Source organism: Bombina bombina, chromosome 6 (genome assembly GCF_027579735.1).
Source record: "Bombina bombina isolate aBomBom1 chromosome 6, aBomBom1.pri, whole genome shotgun sequence".
Lineage (NCBI taxonomy): Eukaryota > Metazoa > Chordata > Amphibia > Anura > Bombinatoridae > Bombina > Bombina bombina.
In genome coordinates this window covers 850,891,925-850,911,690 of record NC_069504.1, presented here as the reverse complement: position 1 = coordinate 850,911,690, position 19,766 = coordinate 850,891,925, and the positions used below count along the sequence as shown (strand labels likewise).

At 41.7% G+C, this 19,766-nt stretch overlaps 1 protein-coding gene across 1 annotated transcript in view; it reads left to right on the top strand.

Moving 5' to 3' along the window:
• GPC2 (glypican 2) overlaps positions 1 to 19,766 on the top strand; it is a 210,197-nt gene that overhangs the window by 144,411 nt on the left and 46,020 nt on the right. The window contains exons 5-7 of the mRNA XM_053719477.1: positions 10,065 to 10,230; positions 13,078 to 13,208; positions 16,814 to 16,948. Coding sequence (XP_053575452.1) covers positions 10,065 to 10,230; positions 13,078 to 13,208; positions 16,814 to 16,948 — 432 coding nt within the window. The remainder of the gene's footprint in view (positions 1 to 10,064; positions 10,231 to 13,077; positions 13,209 to 16,813; positions 16,949 to 19,766) is intronic.

Below are 19,766 nucleotides of genomic sequence, written 5' to 3'. Positions count from 1 at the left end.
TACATAAAGTCAATATTAGCCCCCTATAGCAGCCTGATCATATCTGACAGCTTCTGTAATAGCTAGCAATACTTTTTGCAAAGATCGGTCAAACCAAGTCTTGCGGGACAAGAGTCTTATTAGCATGTCAGCATGTCGCAGTTCCGATGGGTGTATAAGCTGTGAGAGGTCCTGCAGCCCTTCCCTATGCATGAACTTTCCTCTGCGATCATTCAGTTCTCTGGCCACCCTGGTGCTATATGGCACAAAGCCTGGCGACATAGCGATCTTAATTGATTGTGGGGCCCCCCTTGCCCCCTATAATGTCCACTTAGCGCCAGTCTCTGACCTGCAGTAATGATCCGAGGCATGCGTTCCAGTTGAGATGATATTGCAGCGGCCACATGGTGATTCCCTGCTTGTGAGAGCCACCCCACTGCGTTGTCAGATAGATAGATGCGGTCTGACACGGATTCCGTAGTGAGAGATGGTTCTTCCGGCCAAGATACACTGGGATTGAACATTGTAGGCTCTTGTTGTGGGTAAGATGTTTCTGCTATGCGTGCAGTCTTCTTGGCGCCAATTTGTGTAGCAAGTGTCCGGTCTTCCTCAGTAGTTTTTATTTGGTTGTTGATGTTACACTACTTATTCATAAGGATATCGAATGGAGCTCTTTCTATTAGCGACTCCATGAGCCTCTCAAAATTTGCATAGTGTTGGTTATATTGTGCTAGTACCTCCATGTCATCCATAGTCGTCACTTTCTTTCAGGGCTGTATGGATCCCTGCTTTATAGGAGTCCTCTCCGTTGTTTGTAAAGCTGTTAGCGATTTGCAAGATACAAGGCAAAAATGTTAGCGCTGGTACAAAAGATTTTATGCTCAATTAAGGTACAGGACCTCGGCTAGCTGAGGGGGGTAACGCTGCCTGGTAACAAGCCGCCGCTTCAGGCCTTTATCTTCCGATGCGGAGTTCTAGCTTCAAAAATACAGCAAGGCTTGAAATGTGAAGCTCTTCTGAGCGGTATAGTAATTTATATAGCAATTAAGTCTGTTGTGCTGTAAGATATCTCTATAAACCGGCGGATTAATGAGAAATCAGCAGGAGCTCCGGAAAAGTGCGACCGCTCAGGATCGCTGCTCGGACACGCCCCCCAACAAGTTTTACTTTTAAGTTTCACTTTTGTTTTAGAAATTGTTGCACAGCTCCTATTACTTGCTGTACTAGTAATAACATGGGAAGTACTGTCTTGCACTCCATGTGGCCGGATGTGGTCTATGTTAATTTCCTCCATTCCGGCTGAGACTTGAACCTGAGGAGAGCGTTTCTTCTGTTAACTGTCTGGGTCTAGGAGGTGGTGAGTGCCACAGCCATTGGGAGTATAAAGGTGCAGTTTTCTATAATAAAAAACGTTTTTATTTGTGTCCTTCTGTGGGTATAACCTGAGCTTTGGAGGACTCTGACATGTTAGAAGATACTCCTTCTGTACTAAATCATACCTGTTTATATTGTGAGGAGGCCATGGTTCTCCAGCTCACTTAATTATGTTCCACATGCCTTAACACTGTTATAAATTCTAAGAAAGGAAACAAGCCTGCTAAGGCTCTTAGTCCCTCTGAGCCGTCAACTTCTCAGGACTCGGCGTCCCGTGAGATTACTACCCTTGCTACATTATCCACTCCACATGCAGTTCCCTATAGCACATCTAATCCTCCATCCAGAAGGGGCCTTCTTCCTGCGGACTTTGCTCCGCAGTTACAAACGGCGGTGTCTGCGGCCCTCAGTGCATTACCTTGCTCTAACAAACGTAAGAGAAAGGTTAAACATAGCTCTCCTGACCCGGAGTCATCTAAATATTAATCAGATTTAGCTATTATGTCCCAGTTATCCGATGATGAGTTAACCTCTGTGTCACGGATACCAGGCTGCAAGGGTTAAACCCCTATAACCTTCCCCCTGTTGTTATCTAGACTATGTGTAAGGTGTCTTTCTGTTAACTGTATGAGTCATCCATTTGTCCTTTTGTAAGTCAGGATGTGATTAGAATCTGTTTAACTAACCATTGTCTGATGTTTGTCCCATTGTATAATATTTGTTTCTATTTGTGTAGTAACTAAATCCCTATGTGTTGGAAATGTCTAAAAGCTGTTCGAAACTGAGAATAATGAACATTTACCTCTCCCGAGAGCAGCTGTTGGATCTCTCGGGGGTACCCTGGCTGGTATCCGATATGGTATCACTTATTGTCTGGAAAAGGCATACAAGAGGCTGCTAGACCTAGTTCTGCAGCATGCCATGGAGTCTGCACGGAGCTGTGGTGCAGCACTCTGGGAATCGTGGAGGTTGGCCTCAGATGAGTGGCAACAGAGCATAAGAGACGACAAGCTGCTAGATACAGATCAGCAGCCTAGCCCCGAGCTTATAGACTTGGACAAGGGAGCCACCCCATCAGAAGCGCTGGCCACAGGGCAGAGAGCCGCCGGCCTCTGTCCAGCACCTGCAACAGCTCCAGGAAACCAGGGAGAGGAGGAAGTCGTCCTCCCTCCCCAGCAGCAGAACCCCTTCCCGGGAGAGGAGACAATCGGTCTCTCTCCCCAGCAGCAGAGCCAGGAGCCGGGAGAGGAGACAGTCAGTCTCTCTCCCCAGCGACAGAGCCATCCCCTGGGAGCGGAGGTGGTCGTCCTCCCTCCCCGTAAACAGAACCCCTTCCTGGGAGAGGAGACAGTCGGTCTCTCTCCCCAGCGGCAGAGCCAGGAGTCGGGAGAGGAGACAGTCAGTCTCTCTCCCCAGCGGCAGAGCCATCCCCTGGGAGCGGAGGTAGTCGTCCTCCCTCCCCGTAAACAGAACCCCTTCCCGGTAGAGGAGACAGTCGGCCTCTCTCCCCAGCGGCAGAGCAAGGAGCCGAGAGAGGAGACAGTCGGTCTCTCTCCTCAGTGGCAGAGCCATCCCCTGGGAGCGGAGGTAGTCGTCCTCCCTCCCCGTAAACAGAACCCCTTTCTGAGAGAGGAGACAGTCGGTCTCTCTCCCCAGCGGCAGAGCCATCCCCTGGGAGCGGAGGTAGTCGTCCTCCCTCCCCGTAAGCAGAACCCCTTTCTGGGAGAGGAGACAGTCAGTCTCTCTCCCCAGCGGCAGATCCATCTTTCGGGAGCGGAGGTAGTCGTCCTCCCTCCCCTTACAGAAAAGCCCTTGCAGGGAGAGATGGGTATCGATATCTCTCCCCGGTGGCCGAATCCCTTTCTGGGAGAGGAGACAGTTGGACTCTCTCCCCAGCGGCATCACAGTTTACCATGGAGCAGAGGTAGCAGACCTCCCTCCCCAGCGGTAGATCTCCTTCTCTGGAGAAGAGACAGACGGACTCTCCCCTCAGTAGCTTGGCAGGGTCTCTACCTTTTTCTTGTCCCAGATTATTTCTCACAGGGGGCAGGCGTTGCATTGGGCAAGGAGGATAAAAGTGTATACAGTTGGTGCCACATGTTTAGGCACCCGAGCTTTACCTGCCCCACCAAGGAGCAACCTCCCCCTCTGGTCTGGGGTGGGAATACAGCTGGGAAACCGGCACTAGCTTTGTTTGTGGGTGGGTCACAGAGAGAGGCAGTGTGGCCATAGAACTTAAGGACACTGGAACTTGTGGGACAGCAATTGTTTTGGAGCCAGCCTTAGAAAACTTGTTCGGGACGTTGTCTTATATGACTATCCCTGCGCCCAGAGCGCAGGGTATAAACATCAGCAGGAACCCCCCAGGATGCCCCAAGCTCAGGAGAGATGGGATAACCTCTCCCAGCAACCGAGAAGTGGAAGGCCACCGTCGGACAGCCCCAGGCCGACCCATTAAGGGTCTAGCCGGGTCTGCCGAACTGGAGGGGGGGAGATGTCACGGATACCAGGCTGCAAGGGTTAAACCCCTATAACCTTCCCCCTGTTGTTATCTAGACTATGTGTAAGGTGTCTTTCTGTTAACTGTATGAGTCATCCATTTGTCCTTTTGTAAGTCAGGATGTGATTAGAATCTGTTTAACTAACCATTGTCTGATGTTTGTCCCATTGTATAATATTTTGTTTCTATTTGTGTAGTAACTAAACCCCCATGTGTTGGAAATGTCTAAAAGCTGTGTTTTCTGTGCAATAAACCCCTACCCCCCCACCCCCATAATCTCACCCCTGTTGTTATCTAGTCTATGTGTAAAGTGTCTTTCTGTTATTGTGAGTCATTCATTTGTCCTTTTGTAAGTCAGGATGTGATTAGAATCTGTTTAACTAACCATTGTCTGATGTTTGTCCCATTGTATAATATTTGTTTCTATTTGTGTAGTAACTAAATCCCCATGTGTTGGAAATGTATAAAAGCTGTGTTTTCTGTGCAATAAAGCAGTTCTTCTTGTTTCACCTGAATAGGCTAGTCTGTCTAGTTATTTGGGTGAGCTCCTGCTAGAATCACTTTCTTGGGCTACATAGCAGCCTGTTCAAGGCAGAGAAAGGATTCTCAGGCAGAGCTACCCAGCCTGGGTAGCTGGAGTCTGTCACAGGGTGGGACCCTGGGTACTGATGCTGTCCGGCATCAGGGATGGCTACAGGCTGTGGTAACTTGCCAGCTACATAGCTGCAGTCAGCAGGGAGGAAGCAGGACCCGTTTGGCGGAGCTACCCAGTCGGGGTAGCCCGGGTATCCGTCAAACTCTGTAGCTTCAGGGGGTGAACTTTCTTGGTAGGAGTCCTTAGCATCTAAGCCTCCTGCTGCGGAGGAACTGTCCTTTTAGATTTAAAATTGAGCACTTGCGTTTTTTATTAAAGGAGGTTCTGTCTACATACATTAGAGGTTCCAGAGGCCACGCTGCCTGAAGAACCTATAATACCTAAATTAGACAGAGTTTACGAAGAAAGGACAGTTCCTTTGACTTTTCCTGTGCCGGTTAAGATGGCAAACATTATTAAGAATGAATGGGAAAGAATTGGTTCTTCCTTTTCCCCCTCGTCTACTTTTAAAAAGTTCCCAGTCCCGGACTCTCAACTGGATTTGTGGGGCTCCATTCCTAAGGTGGATGGTGCTATCTCTACGCTTGCTAAATGTACTACTATACCTCTTGAGGATAGTTCTTCGTTCAGAGAGCCAATGGATAAGAAAATGGAAACCTCTCTGAGAAAAATGTTTCAACATACAGATTTTTGTTTCAACCGGCGGCTGCAGTTGCTGCGGTTGCCGGAGCGGCTACCTACTGGTGCGACTCTTTGTTGGAACTCATTGAGGTGAAGTCTCCCCTCGAGGATATTCAAGACAAAATTAAAGCTCTGAGAATTGCTAATTCTTTTATCTGTGATGTGAACATGCAAATTATTCGCCTAAATGCAAAGGCCTCTAACTTTGTGGTCCTAGCCCGCAGGGTGCTCTGGTAAAAGTCTTGGTCTGTAGATATGACTTCAAAGTCCAGACTCCTTTCTCTTCCTCTAAAGGGAAAGATTTTATTTGGTCCATTCCCGGGCTCCATTATTTCTATGGTTACCGGAGGCAAGGGTGCCTTCCTACCGCAAGATAAGAAGAACAAGTCTAAGGGACGACAATCTTCTCATTTTCGTTACTTTCGTTCGACAACAATCCTCCTCCAAGCCTGAGCAACCCAAGAGTACTTGAAAGTCGGCTCAGTCCTTGAATAAATCCAAGCAGAAAAAGAAGTCCGCCAAAAACAAATCGGCATGAAGGGGCGGCCCCTGATCCGGGATCGGATCGTGTAGGGGGCAGACTTTCTCTTTTTTCAGACACCTGGTTCAAGGACGTACAGGATCCGTGGGTCCTGGAGGTGATATCTCAGGGATACAAGATAGGCTTCAAATCTCAACCACCAAGGGGCAGATTCTTTTTCTCGAATCTGTCTACCAGACCAGAAAAGACGGATGCCTTTCTAGGGTGCGTTCGGGATATATCCTCCTTAGGAGTTGTTGTCCCGGTGCCTATCGAAGAAAGAGGTTTGGGTTTTTATTCAAACTTTTGGTGGTCCCAAAGAAGGAGGGAACTTTCCGCCCAATTCTGGACCTAAAGTGCTTAAACAAATTTCTCAGTGTCCCTTCCTTCAAGATGGAGACAATAAGGTTCATCCTTCCTTTAATTCAGGAAGGCCAGTTTATGACCACTATAGATCTGAAGGACGCTTACCTTCATGTTCCAATCCACAGGGAACACTTTCAGTTCCTGAGGTTTTCATTCCTGGACCAGCACTTCCAGTTCATTGCCATTCTGTTTGGCCTAGCTACTGCTCCAATAATCTTTATAAAGGTTCTGGGGGCTCTTCTAGCAGTTGCCAGAACTCAGGGTATTGCAGTAGCCCCATACTTGGACGATATTCTGGTGCATGCTCCATCCTTTCGTCTTGCGGAAAGAAGTCCCGTCTCAGTCTTCTTCGATCACATGGATAGAAGATAAACTTGGAAAAGAGTTCTCTTATCCCAAGTACCAGGGTGGAATTCCTGGGTACTATAATAGACTCTATATCCATGAGGATATTTCTAACAGACCAGAGATGTTGCAAGCTAACTTCGGCATGTCTTGCCCTCCAGACCTCCTTGAGTCCCTCTGTGGCTCAGTGTATGGAGGTGATTGGTCTCATGGTGTCCTGCATGGACATCATTCCTTTTGTCAGGTTCCGTCTCAGACCTTTACAACTGTGCATGCTGAGGCAGTGGAACGGCAATCATTTAGATCTTTCTCTACAGATTGTATTAGACAGCCCGTCAAGAGAATCGCACTCTTGGTGGCTCTGTCTAGATCATCTGTCCCGAGGGACATGCTTTTTAAGACCATCCTGGGAGATTGTGAATACGGACGTAAGCCTATCTGGATGGGGAGCTGTTTGGGGTGCCAGGAAGGCACAGGGGTTGTGGACTACGGAGGAGTCCTCCCTCCCGATCAATATTTTGGAACTACGGGCGATCTTCAAGGCCTTGAAGGCTTGGCCACTTCTGGTTTCCTCCCAGTTTATCAGATTCCAATCAGACAATATAACCTTGGTGGCTTACATCAACCATCAGGGGGGAACGTAAAGTTCCTTGGTGATGGAGGAAGTATCTCAGATTCTGGAGTGGGCAGAGGCCCACAGCTGTTTGCTGTCAGCAATCCACATTCCGGGTGTGGACAACTGGGAGGCGAATTTTCTCAGCAGGCAATCCTTCCTTCCAGGGGAATGGTTTCTCCATCCCAAGGTGTTTGCAGAGATATGTAGCAAGTGGGGGACGCCGGAGATAGATCTCATGGCGTCCCGTCTCAATACCAAGCTACCCAGGTACGGGTCAAGGTCGAGGGATCCTCAAGTGGATCTAATAGATGCACTAGCAGTGCCCTGGAGGTTCAAACTCAAATATCTTTTTCCTCTATTACCGTTTCTTCCTCGAGTAGTGGCCCGCATCAAGCAGGAGCGGGTATCAGTAATCCTGATTGCTTCATCGTGGCCACGAAGGACTTGGTTCGGGATCTAGTGGGGATGTCCTCATCTCCTCCATGGAAGTTACCTTGTCACAGAGACCTGCTGATACAAGGTCCATTTGTTCATCAAAATCTAGATACTCAGAGGCTGACTGCGTGAAGATTGAACGCTTAGTCTTAGCCAAGAGAGGTTTCTCTGAGAGTGTCATTGATACTCTTATTCAAGCTCATAAACCAGTTACTTGACGTATCTACCACAAGTTGTGGAGGACCTACTTATTCTGGTGTGAAGAGCGTGGTTTTTCCTGGCACAGAGTTAAGGTTACCAGGATCTTATCTTTTCTCTAGTATGGGCTGGAAAAGGTCCTTTCTGCTAGTTCCCTGAGGGGTCAGATTTCGGCCCTGTCGGTTTTATTGCACAAGAGACTGGCTGAGCTTCCAGACGTGCAGTCCTTTGTTAAGGCTCTGATCAGGATCATACCTGTGTTTAGATCTGGGACTCCTCCTTGGAGCCTTGCAACAGGTTCTGTTTGAGCCTCTGCATTCCGTTGACATTAAATTGTTATCTTGGGAGGTTCTCTTTTTATTGACTATTGCCTCTGCGCACAGAGTTTCTGAGATCTCTGCATTGCAATGTGAGCCCCCTTATCTGATTTTTCGTGCAGATAAGGAAGTTTTACGTACTAAATTAGGTTTTCTTCCTAAGGTTGTGTCAGATCGCAACATCAATCAGGAGATTGTGGTTCCTTCTTTGTGTCCTAATCCTTCTTCATCGAAGGAACGCTTACTTCACAATTTGGATGTGGTTCGCGCCTTGAAGTTCTATCTTCAGGCTACTAAGGAGTTTAGACAATCTTCCTCTTTGTATGTTGTCTATCCGGGGAAAAGTAAGGGGCAGAAGGCTGCTTCGACTTCCCTATCTTTTTGGTTAAGGAGTGTCATCTGCTTAGCTTACGAGACAGTGGGATATTGTTCTTCTGAGAGGATAACGCCTCATTCCACTAGAGCAGTGGCTTCCTCTTGGGCCTTTAAGAACAAGGCCTCTATGGATCAGATTTGTAAGGCAGCTACCTGGTCCTCCTTAAATACTTTTTCAAAATTTGATATTGTTGCTTCGGCTGAAGCAGTTTTCGGGAGAAAAGTTTTGCAGGCTGTGGTGCTCTCAGAATAGGGTCCGCCTCTTCCTTTTTGTTCCCTCACATTATTAATTTAGTGTCCTCTGGAGCTTCCGTATAGTTTTCCCAACAGTAAGGAATGAAGCCATGGACTCTCCCTATCTTAGGAAGGAAAATATAATTTATGCTTACCAGATAAATTCCTTTCCTTCCAGATAGGGAGAGTCCACGGCCCCCGCCTGTTTTTCTTGTCTATGGACGGTCCCCTATTATTTATTTTATTCTTCTGGCACCATTTATACCCTAATGTTTCTCCTACTTTTCCTTGTTTCCTCGGCAGAATGACTGGGGTAATGAGGAAGTGGGAGGGATATTTAAGCCTTTGGCTGGGTTGTCTTTGCCTCCTCCTGGTGGCCAGGTGTTGTATTTCCCAACAGTAAGGAATGAAGCCGGGGACTCTCCCTATCCGGAAAGAAAGGAATTTATCTGGTAAGCATAAATTATGTTTTTTGATTCTCAAAAAGGACATACAGTACTTAAAGATTCTTTTGTTAATAATACAACTAAGGGAATAGGATTGTACATTGAGAATGTGTCAAACTTTCTGACTGCAAATTGTAAAATATCCATGTATAATATCAATATTGATCATGTGCCTGTAAAGACTTTTTGACCTCAATAAAAAAAGAATAAAAAAAAATTGTTAGTGAATGCAAATTAAATCTCAGTAACAGTATCACATTTTGTATGTATTAAAGGGACAGTCTACTTGAAAATGTTTATTGTTTAAAAAGATAGATAATCCCTTTTTTACCCATTCCCCAGTTTTGCATAACCAACACAGTTATATTAATACACTTTTTACCTCTGTGATGACCTTGCATCTAAGCCTCTGAAAACTGCCCCCTTATCTCATTTCTTTTGACAGACTTGTATTTTAGACAACCAGTTCTGACTCGTAAATAACTCCACAGGAGTGAGCGCAATGTTATCTATATGGCACACATGAAATAGGACTGTCTAACTGTGAAGAAATGTCAAAATGCACTAAGATAAGAGGCTTAGAACTTAGGTTTAGTTTTCAACAAAGAATACCAGGAGAACAAAGCACATTTAACGATAAAAGTAAATTGGAAAGTGGTTTAAAATGACATGCCCCATCTGAATCATGAAAGTTTACTTTTGACTAGACTGTAGCTTTTATTTAAAATGTAGGTGTTTTAGCATTGAAGGATGTCAATATTGCTGCGCTCTCTGTAAGGTACCTCTATCCAAAAGATACTCATTCATTTCGATTTTAACATCTTACAGGAAATTAGACTTTCTGGCAATGCTTTTTTTTTTTTATTCAATTACCTAGCATAGATCTCTACATTGCTATATAAAAGTCTCAAAATACATCGTAGTCTTTTGCTTGCCCTGCTGTATTGTATTTTAACCCAAATGCAGGAAGCAGGGAGTTCTTTGTCAATGAGCTGTAGATAAAAAATATACAGTCATTATAAAAATGACTGTATATAAAAGGCTGTTATCCAAATTTTAGATTACACGTTCTGTTTCCTCCAGGCTCTACCTACCCCTGACTGTCTTCATGCCACTATGAGGATGTGGTACTGCCCTCTTTGTCGAGGTTATTCATCCCTGCGCCCCTGCCATGGGCTTTGTCTTAATGTGATGAAAGGCTGCCTTGCATTTCAGGCTGACATGGATTCTGACTGGAACAGCTTAATAGGTGAATGCTTTCTTTCTTTATTTCAGGATAATACAAAATACATATAATTTTTAATCTATTTAGTTTGTGATTATTTTAGTCTTAAAGGGAGGTGAAACTTCTTATAATTACAAGACTTTTCTGTAGCAATATATTAAAAGAACAGTATAGTCAAAAGTAAACATTAAAGGGACATGAAACCCAAACATTTTCTTTCATGATTCATATAGAGAATACAATTCTAAACAACTTTCCAATTTACTTCTATTATTTAATTTGCTTCCTTCTCTTGTTATCATTTGCTGAAAGGTTTATCTAGGCAAGTTCATGAGCAGCAGAGAACCTAGGTTCTAGCTGTTGATTGGTGGCTGCATATATATATTGAATGTGATTGGCTCACCCATTTGTTCAGTTAGAAACTAGTAGTGCATTGCTGCTCCTTCAACAAATGGTACCAAGAGATTGAAACAGATTATATAATAGAAGTAAATTAGAAAGTTGTTTAAAATTGTATTCTCTATCTGAATCATCAATCAAATTTTTGGGTTTTATGTGCCTTTAATGATTCAGTTAGAGCATGCAATTAAATAATTATATTCTTGTATTATCAAATGTGCTTTGTTCTCTTGGTATCCTTTGGTGAAGAGTAAACCTAAGTAAGCTGAAAGATGCTCAGGATCATGCATGTGTCTTTACCAATCTATGGCAGAAATGTTTGCAACTATGTATAACATGGCTATAAACAATGTTGTAAACACTGCTGCCAGGTGGCTAAAGACATGCGCATGCTACTTAGTTCACCCAAAATTACTCTTTAACAAATAATACCAAGACAAATAAGAACAATTGATAATAGAAGTAAATTGGAAAGTTGTTTCAAATGCCATGTGCTACTGTCCCTTTAACATACCAGCCAAGTTAAAACATTTTATGAATACATTGTTTGCTGTAATTGTTTTTTTCAATGGCCACCCCCACCTACTAAGGAACTACTGTAATTATCTTATCTTGTCACCTCTTTTGAGGCCAAACAATGTCAAGATTTGTAGCAGAATGATTAGTTAGTCAATTAGTGTAAAGTTAAATTACATGACAATGTAATATAGAGCAATATAAAAAAGGAAATACATATTTTTTTACCGTGCATAATTCAACATTTTATATTACAATTGTTTCATGTGCCTTTAGAGCTAACTTTGCCAAAAACTTCTCTTTAAAAGTGTAATTTTCCATAAAAGCATAAAAGAAAATGTGTTCTTAAAATGGAATAATAGATATATGCTAGACAATAAACAGACTGTCCAAACAAGTCTGTGTGGGACATAGTGCTATCCAAAAAGGTTTCCATATAGCCTTGTATGCACAATCAAAAAATAATTAGAACACCATTACTTTTATAGGAACTAAAAAGGATATGAAACCCAAAATTGTCCTTTCATGATTCGTATAGAGCAAGCAATTTTAAACAACTTTCTAATTTTCTTCTATTATTAATTTTTCTTTGTTCTTTTGGTATCTTTTGTTTAAAAGCAGGGACGTATGCTTAGTAGCCGTCCCATTTCTGGAACACTATATGGCAGCAGTTTTTCAAGAATGTTATCCATTTGCAAGAGCACTAGATGGCAGCACTATTACCTGCGATATAGTTCCCCAAGACGCCTATCTTGGTATCTTTATATAACAGAATGTCATGGGAACAAAGCAAATTTGATAATAGAAGTAAATTGGAAACTTTTTTTTTTTAAATTGTATTATCTTTCTGAAACACAGAAAAGAAAAGGTTTCAGTTTCATAACCCCTTTAAACTAATATAAATGTAAAACAAATGCATCTACATATTATTCTAAGCCTAATCTTTGCTAATCATCACTATGAGGCCCATTTATCAAGCTCTGTATGGAGCGTGTGGGCCCGTGTTTCTAAAGACCGCTGCTCTAAGATCGGGTTGATTGACACCCCCTGCTGGCGGCCGATTGGCTGCGCGTCTGCAGGGGGTGGCGTTGCACCAGCAGCTCTTGTGAGCTGCTGGTGCAATGCTTAATACGGAGAGCGTATTGCTCTCCGCATTCAGCAAGGTCTTGCGGACCTGATCCGCACTGTCGGATCAGGTCCGCTAGACCTTTGATAAATAGGCCTCTATGTCTAGCATGTATTTGCTGTTAAAAATTAATTTCATTCTGCACAAATAATGAATGTTTATCTAAGTAGATCTGTATTGCAGTATATGTAGATTCATTACTATGTGCCCCTGCTGATAAAGGGCCAGATTACTGGTGGATCGCAAAATTGCGGTTTCGTGAGCTCAGTATTTGAGCTTGTATTAGAGGTGAGGCACATTGCGAACGCCAGGTCGCATTGCAGGGAAGCTTTGCACTGACAAGAGAGTGCTTCCATAGGCTTCAAAGGAAGTCTCGTCCTCATGCAGTGAGACACGGCAGAGAACCTAGCACAGTGAAAGTGGTGCATTGATGGGCAGCAAAGTTTAAATATAAATGTATATGAATATATACATATATATTTATGTGTTTATATGTCTATATACACATGTTAACACATAAATATATATAAGCATAAACATATATATTTATAGCAATAAAACAGTCCCCATAGAGCACAATGTAAAGGGACTTTTCAGTGCTGTTTTTTTCTCTGACCTCTGGTTAATTTTTGGAGTGCTAATTGCTACCGCAAGCTCATGGTAGCATTAACCAGCCACTTGTAATGGCTGGTTATTTATCATGCACCTGTAAATGGGCGAATATGCCAGTTTACGGGCGCGCAATAATTTAGTGCTCCACTTGTAATCTAGCCCAAAATGTATGCTACATCTAGAGTTATACCTAATTGGTTGTCTGTATCTTGTTAAAGAGGGACTGCAGGAAGTGGCTGAGCGGCTAGCAGGATCATTTAATGTGGAGCTTGCTACTGAATCAATTGGAGTTAAGATATCAGAGGCAATAATGACTTTACAGGAAGAGAATGTACGGCTCACAACCCAGGTATAAAACATCTGTTTATAAAGATGTCTTTCATATTTCATTTTTCTCTAATATACCAGTTTATAAAAACAAAGCTATTGTATTGCAAAAGTATCTGCATTTTGAGTCTTTCTTCACATTTCATTTCTTTGCAACTTCCCTTTTTATCTTCTTTGCAATTCAGTAAATTAAAGGGACATTTAAAGGGACAGTCTACCATAGAATTGTTATTGTTTTAAAAGATAGATAATCCCTTTATTACCCATTCCCCAGTTTTGCATAACCAACACAGTTATATTAATATACTTTTTACCTCTGTGATTACCTTGTATCTAGGAACCTTCTTCCAGCCCCTTGATCACATGACTGTGACTGTTTATTATCTATTGTCTTAAATTTAGCATTGTTTTGTGCTAAATCTTAAATAACCCCCTGTGCCTGAACACAGTGTTATCTATATGGCCCACGTGCACTTTCTGTCTCTTTGTGTTGAAAAGAGATTTAAAAAGCATGTGATTAGAGGCAGCCCTCAAAGGATTAGAAATTAGCATATGAGCCTACCTAGGTTTAGTTTAAACCAAGAGAAAAAAGCAAATTTGATGATAAAAGTAAATTGGAAAGTTGATTAAAATTAAAAGTCCTGTCTGAATAATGAAAGTTTAATTTATACTAGACTGTCCCTTTAACACTAAATAGATGTTAGATAGAATGATATATTGAGATATTGAGGATATACTTCCTGCCAGCAGGTGGAGGTCAAGAACTCTCAGAAGAGCTTTCAATCCCTCCCAACTCTACTTCTCTCTAGATAGTTTTTGGTCTCAAAGGTGAGAAGTTGAGTTAAGTGCTCTACAATCAAGATTGTATTATTTTCTAATTTATTTATTGAGAGCTCAGACCTTACTAGAGACCTTATCCCCCTCTTTCAGTTTTACTAAGGAAGATTGAAAATGGATGACTGAAACAGGGGTTGAGGATTACCTCTCTTATGGCATTGTCAATACCTTTGTGGGTAAATCTCTCAGCCATAATTGCCCTTTGGCATTATGGGGACCACGTCCTTCAGCCTCCACTAAAGTGGTTTTTAATGCAGCTCAGGAAACAAATTATGTTCATTTTTGTTTTGCAAATTAATCAGCTATGTGCTAACTGTGTCCCACGTTTCCAGTTTCCAAGCTATAATTCTGTCAGTTAGCGTGGCAGACATCTTGCACCCATGCTTTCTATATGACTTAAGGAAATAACACAGATTTTTCATCTGAGATTAAAAATAATTTATAAAAGACTTTGACAGGGCTGTTAGCAGCAATTCCCAGACAAAGGAAGTGCAAAAGTAAATCTGGAAATTTGTCTCACACTCAGAGATCAGAGTTAGACTCTATCTTTATTGTTTCTCATGGAAACTCGCAAACACAAACTACAAAAAGCCTGTAGGTTTCTACAGATTACTCATTCCCCTTCTGTAGTACAGTGTATGGAAGTATTGGGTCTTATGGTAGCGGCTTCAGACTCAGTTCTTTTTACTCGTTTTCATCTTCGTCCCCTTCCGTTATCAATGCTTCATCAGTGGTCAAATGATTACTTTCATCTGGAGCAGAAAATAGAACTCTGTTTCTCTGTCAAACAATCTCTCTCTTACTGGAGTGGTGGTCACTACAGACGCAAATCTAATAGGTTGGGGAGCTGTTTGGGAGTCCCTGGGGCGCCGGAGAGTGGTCTCCTCGGGAGGCGAGGTTACCCATCAATGTTCTAGAACTTTGTGCGATCCTTCGGGGTCTTCACTCTTGGCCCCTTCTCACTCAGGAAAACCACTGCACGCTTTCTGCTGTTCACATTCTGGGAGTAAACATCTGGGAAGCAAGATTACTTAAGTCGTTAATCTTCATCCAGGAGAATGGTCTCTTCATCAGGGTGTGTTCAATCAGCTAGTCCTAAGATGGGGTCTTCCAGAAATAGACCTTATGACGTCCAAGCTGAACCACAAACTTCCAGTTTATTGCGCAAGACCAAAAGATCCAAGAAAAAAAATATTCTTCATTAAAATCTCTGAGAACAAATGGCAAAAAAATAAATTAAATAAATTTGAATAAGGTATTAAGAAAATTGTGTAATAACAAAAATAAACTGTATGGCTCAGAAATTGCATCTAATAAATGACTGAAAATGTAAATGCTGTACCGGTGTGCCAAATGTACTGGTACTACTATGAAAGTCAGATATACCTGGAATTTGTCATTTTCGAATGCATCCCAAAATATAAGTACATATTTTTATTCTTTTATTGAAGTTAGGAAAATACAATTGCAGGTAGCATGTGCTTCAACGTATCATGATGTGACAATGGCATGAGTCAAGGCAACAATATGCAAAGATACATGACAAACAGTGAATGCAATGTAACATAAACCTCTTTTGTTGTATTCTTGATATATCCTCCTTTCCATCTTGATACCCCTTTTGGACCTCCTCAGAGACAATAACTTCTAAACAATGGAGGAAATAGCGTCAAATCTTATATCAAGTAGATACAAGTTAAAGGCTCACTTATGGACCTTAAAGCAAACTTAATTCTATGAGAACAAATCTGTAAGTTATAAGATCTTAGAATGCATAGAATAACACATATAAAAGTATAACACAATATTTGAAGCTATAAACATTTCCACTGAAACTAAACAGTAAACAGAGCAGAAACATCTATTACATTTCTAAAACTCAATAAATATACACTGTTGAAAATTGTCTGCAATTTCTATAGTATATCAAATAATATATCATCCTTTATGGCTAATTGACAACATGAAAAGGATAATATGTAAGGGACTTGTAGATATTGAGTCAAACATATAAACAACTGCCCCCTAAATCAAGGGAGATTCCATGTAATAAGGAACAACTCACATAAAGCAAAAAGTAAGTAAATATATATGAACACCTTTTCAAAGAGTCTTTAAACCTTACAAATATAAACTATGTATAATTAAGACCTCAGAATACATTACTTTTAAACATTGTAGCATCCCACCTAAGCAAACTTTGACCTTGCCATTAGAGGGGGGGGGGGAAACATAATTAAGTCCGACATATAGGGGCCGATTTATCAAGCTCAGTATGGAGCTTGATGCCCCTGTTTCCATGCGAGCCTTCAGGCTCGCCGGAAACAGAAGTTATGAAGAGAACATCATAGCTGAGAACATCATAGCTGCAGGGCTCATAAATTAATACGCTAATGAATAATTGTGATTATATTTTTGAACCAATAATGATTGCAATACTGCAAATCCTTTATATGTTTATATATTGAAAGTGTTTCCTGAAGTCGATCTAAAAGTACTTTAAAATAGTTTTTAATCTATTTGTTTCATTCTCTTATCTTTCAATTTGGCACACATATAATCTAGTGATGTATCCTTTAAATTAATAGTATCTTTGCTAAGGATGAAAATCTTACTGTATGAGCTTCTAATCTAAACCAATATTCTAAGACAAAAAATTGAATTCTAAAAATAGCATTATCATGCTCGGAAAACTATTTGGCAATTATGTCCCTACAATAGAAGTAAAATGTTTGTATGTTAATTAAAAATATATATATATAATATGGATTTACTTTCCTCTTCACACAGATATTTAATTCTTGTGGCATCCCTCCTCCAACACGATATACACGATCTCCACAGGAGCAGCCTAAGCGAAAGTTTCATGTCTACAGCAATGAAGAGAAGCCCACTTCAGCAGCTGGTACCAACATAGACAGACTAGTAAGATAAACCATATATAGTAGGGCACATGGTTCCAGAGACTTTCAGCTAGATTACGAGTTTTGAGATGCTATTACAGGTTTTGAAAAACCCGGCTTGTGCGGGCAATATGGTGGCGTTGAGCTCCATACCGCACCCAAATATAAGCAGTGATTTGACGTGCTCGTGCACGATTTCCCCATAGACATCAATGGGGTGTGTTGGCTAAAAGAAAGCCTGCAATCACGGAAACAAAAGCTCCGTAACGCAGCCCAATTGATGTCTATGGGAAAAGAAAAAGTTATGTTTAAACCTAACACCCTAACATAAAAACCACGTCTAAACACCCCTAATCTGCTGCCCCCGACATCGCCGCAACCTACATTACAGTTATTAACCCCTAATCTGTTGCCCCTAACATCGCCGCCACCTAAATACACTTATTAACCCCTAATCTGCCGCCCTTAACATTGCCACCACCTACATTACAGTTATTAACCCCTAATCTGCTGGCCCGAACATCGCCACCACCTACCTATACTTATTAGCACCTAATCTACCGCCCCTAATGTCGATGCCACTATACTAAAGTTATTAACCCCTAAACCTCTGGCCTCCCACATAACTAACACTACATAAATATATTAACCCCTAAACCTAACCCTAACGTAACTTAAATATAATTAAAATAAATCTAAATAAAACAATTATTACCTAAATAACCTATTTAAAACTAAATACATACTTAACTGTAAAATAAAACCTAAGCTAGCTACAAAATAACTAATAGTTACATTGTAGCTAGCTTAGGTTTTATTTTTATTTCACAGGTAAGTTTGTATTTATTTTAACTAGGTAGACTAGTTAGTAAATAGTTATTAACTATTTACTAACTACCTAGGTAAAATAAATACAAAGTTACCTGTAAAATAAAACCTAACCTGCCTTACACTAAAAACTAACATTACAATAAAATAAAAAAATGAAATTAATCAAATAAAATTATCTAAATTACAAAAAAAAATAAACACTAAATTACACAAAATAAAAAACAAAATTATCAAAAATAAAAACAAATTACTGCTAATAACCCTATCAAAATAAAAAAGCCCCGCCAAAATAAAAAAAACAGCCTACATTAAACTGCCAATAGCCCTTAAAAGGGCCTTTTGCTGGGCATTGCCCCAAAGAAATCAGCTCTTTTACCTGTAAAAAAAAATACAAATACCCCCCAACAGTAAAACCCACCACCCACACAACCAAACCCCCCAAATAAAAACCTAATCTAAATAAACCTAAGCTAACCATTGCCCTGAAAAGGGCATTTGGATGGGCATTGCCCTTAAAAGGGCATTTAGTTCTTTTACATTGCCCAAAACCCTACTCTAAAAATAAAACCCACCCAATAAGCCCTTAAAAAAAAAACTAACACTAACCTCAGATGATCCACTTACTGTTTTCGAAGACCGGACATCCATCCTCATCGAAGGCAGCAGAAGTTTTCATCCAAGCGGGCAGAAGTCTTCATCCAGACGGAATCTTCTATCTTCATCCATCCAGCATGGAGCGGGTCCATCTTCAAGACATCCGGCGCGGAACATCCTCTTCTTCCGATCGCCGCTGTAGAATGAAGTTTCTGTTTAAGTGACCATCCAAGATGGCGTCCCTTACATTCCTATTGACTGATAGAATTTTATCAGCCAATAGGAATTAAAGGTGAAAAAATCCTATTGGCTGTTGCAATCAGCCAATAGGATTGAGCTTTCATCCTATTAGCTGATCCAATCAGCCAATAGGATTGAGCTCACATTCTATTGGCTATTCCAATGAGCCAATAGAATGCGAGCTCAATCCTATTGGCTGATTGCAACAGCCAATAGGATTTTTTCACCTTTAATTCCTATTGGCTGATAGAATTCTATCAGCCAATCGGAATGTAATGGACGCCATCTTGGATGACGTCACTTAAAGGGAAACTTCATTCTACAGTGGCGATTGGAAGAAGAGGATGCTCCGCGCCGGATGTCTTGAAGATGGTTCCATTCCGCGCCGGATGGATGAAGATAGAAGATGCCGTCTGGATGAAGACTTCTGCCAGTTTGGATGAGGACTTCTGCCCGCTTGTATGAAGACTTCTGCCGGCTTCGATGAGGACTTCTGCCTGCTTGGATGAAGACTTCTGCCGGCTTTGATGAAGACTTCTGCCTGCTTGGATGAAGACTTCTGCCGCCTGGATGAGGATGGATGTCCGGTCTTCGAAAACTGTAAGTGGATCGTCGGGGGTTAGTGTTTTTTTAAGGGTTTATTGGGTGGGTTTTATTTTTAGAGTAGGGTTTTGGGCAATGTAAAAGAGCTAAATGTCCTTTTAAGGACAATGCCCATCCAAATGCCATTTTTAGGGCAATGGTTAGCTTAGGTTTATTTAGATTTTTATTTGGGGGGTTTGGTTGTGTGGGTGGTGGGTTTTACTGTTGGGGGGTGTTTGTATTTTTTTTTACAGGTAAAAGAGCTGATTTCTTTGGGGCAATGCCCAGCAAAAGGCTCTTTTAAGGGCTATTGGCAGTTTAGTGTAGGCTAGGGTTTTTTCTTTCTAATGACACGATGAGTCCACGGATCATCTAATTACTATTGGAAATATCACTCCTGCCCAGCAGGAGGCGGCAAAGAGCACCACAGCAAAGCTGTTAAATATCACCTCCCTTCTGTCCAACCCCCAGGCATTCTATTTGCCTAAGTTAGTGTAAGGAAGTGGTAAAGTTAGGTGTCTGAGACTTCCGGTGGGCGGGCGGAGCGAACGGTCGCAGGGAAGAGGAGCTCCGTGCTCATAGCTCCCAAATTC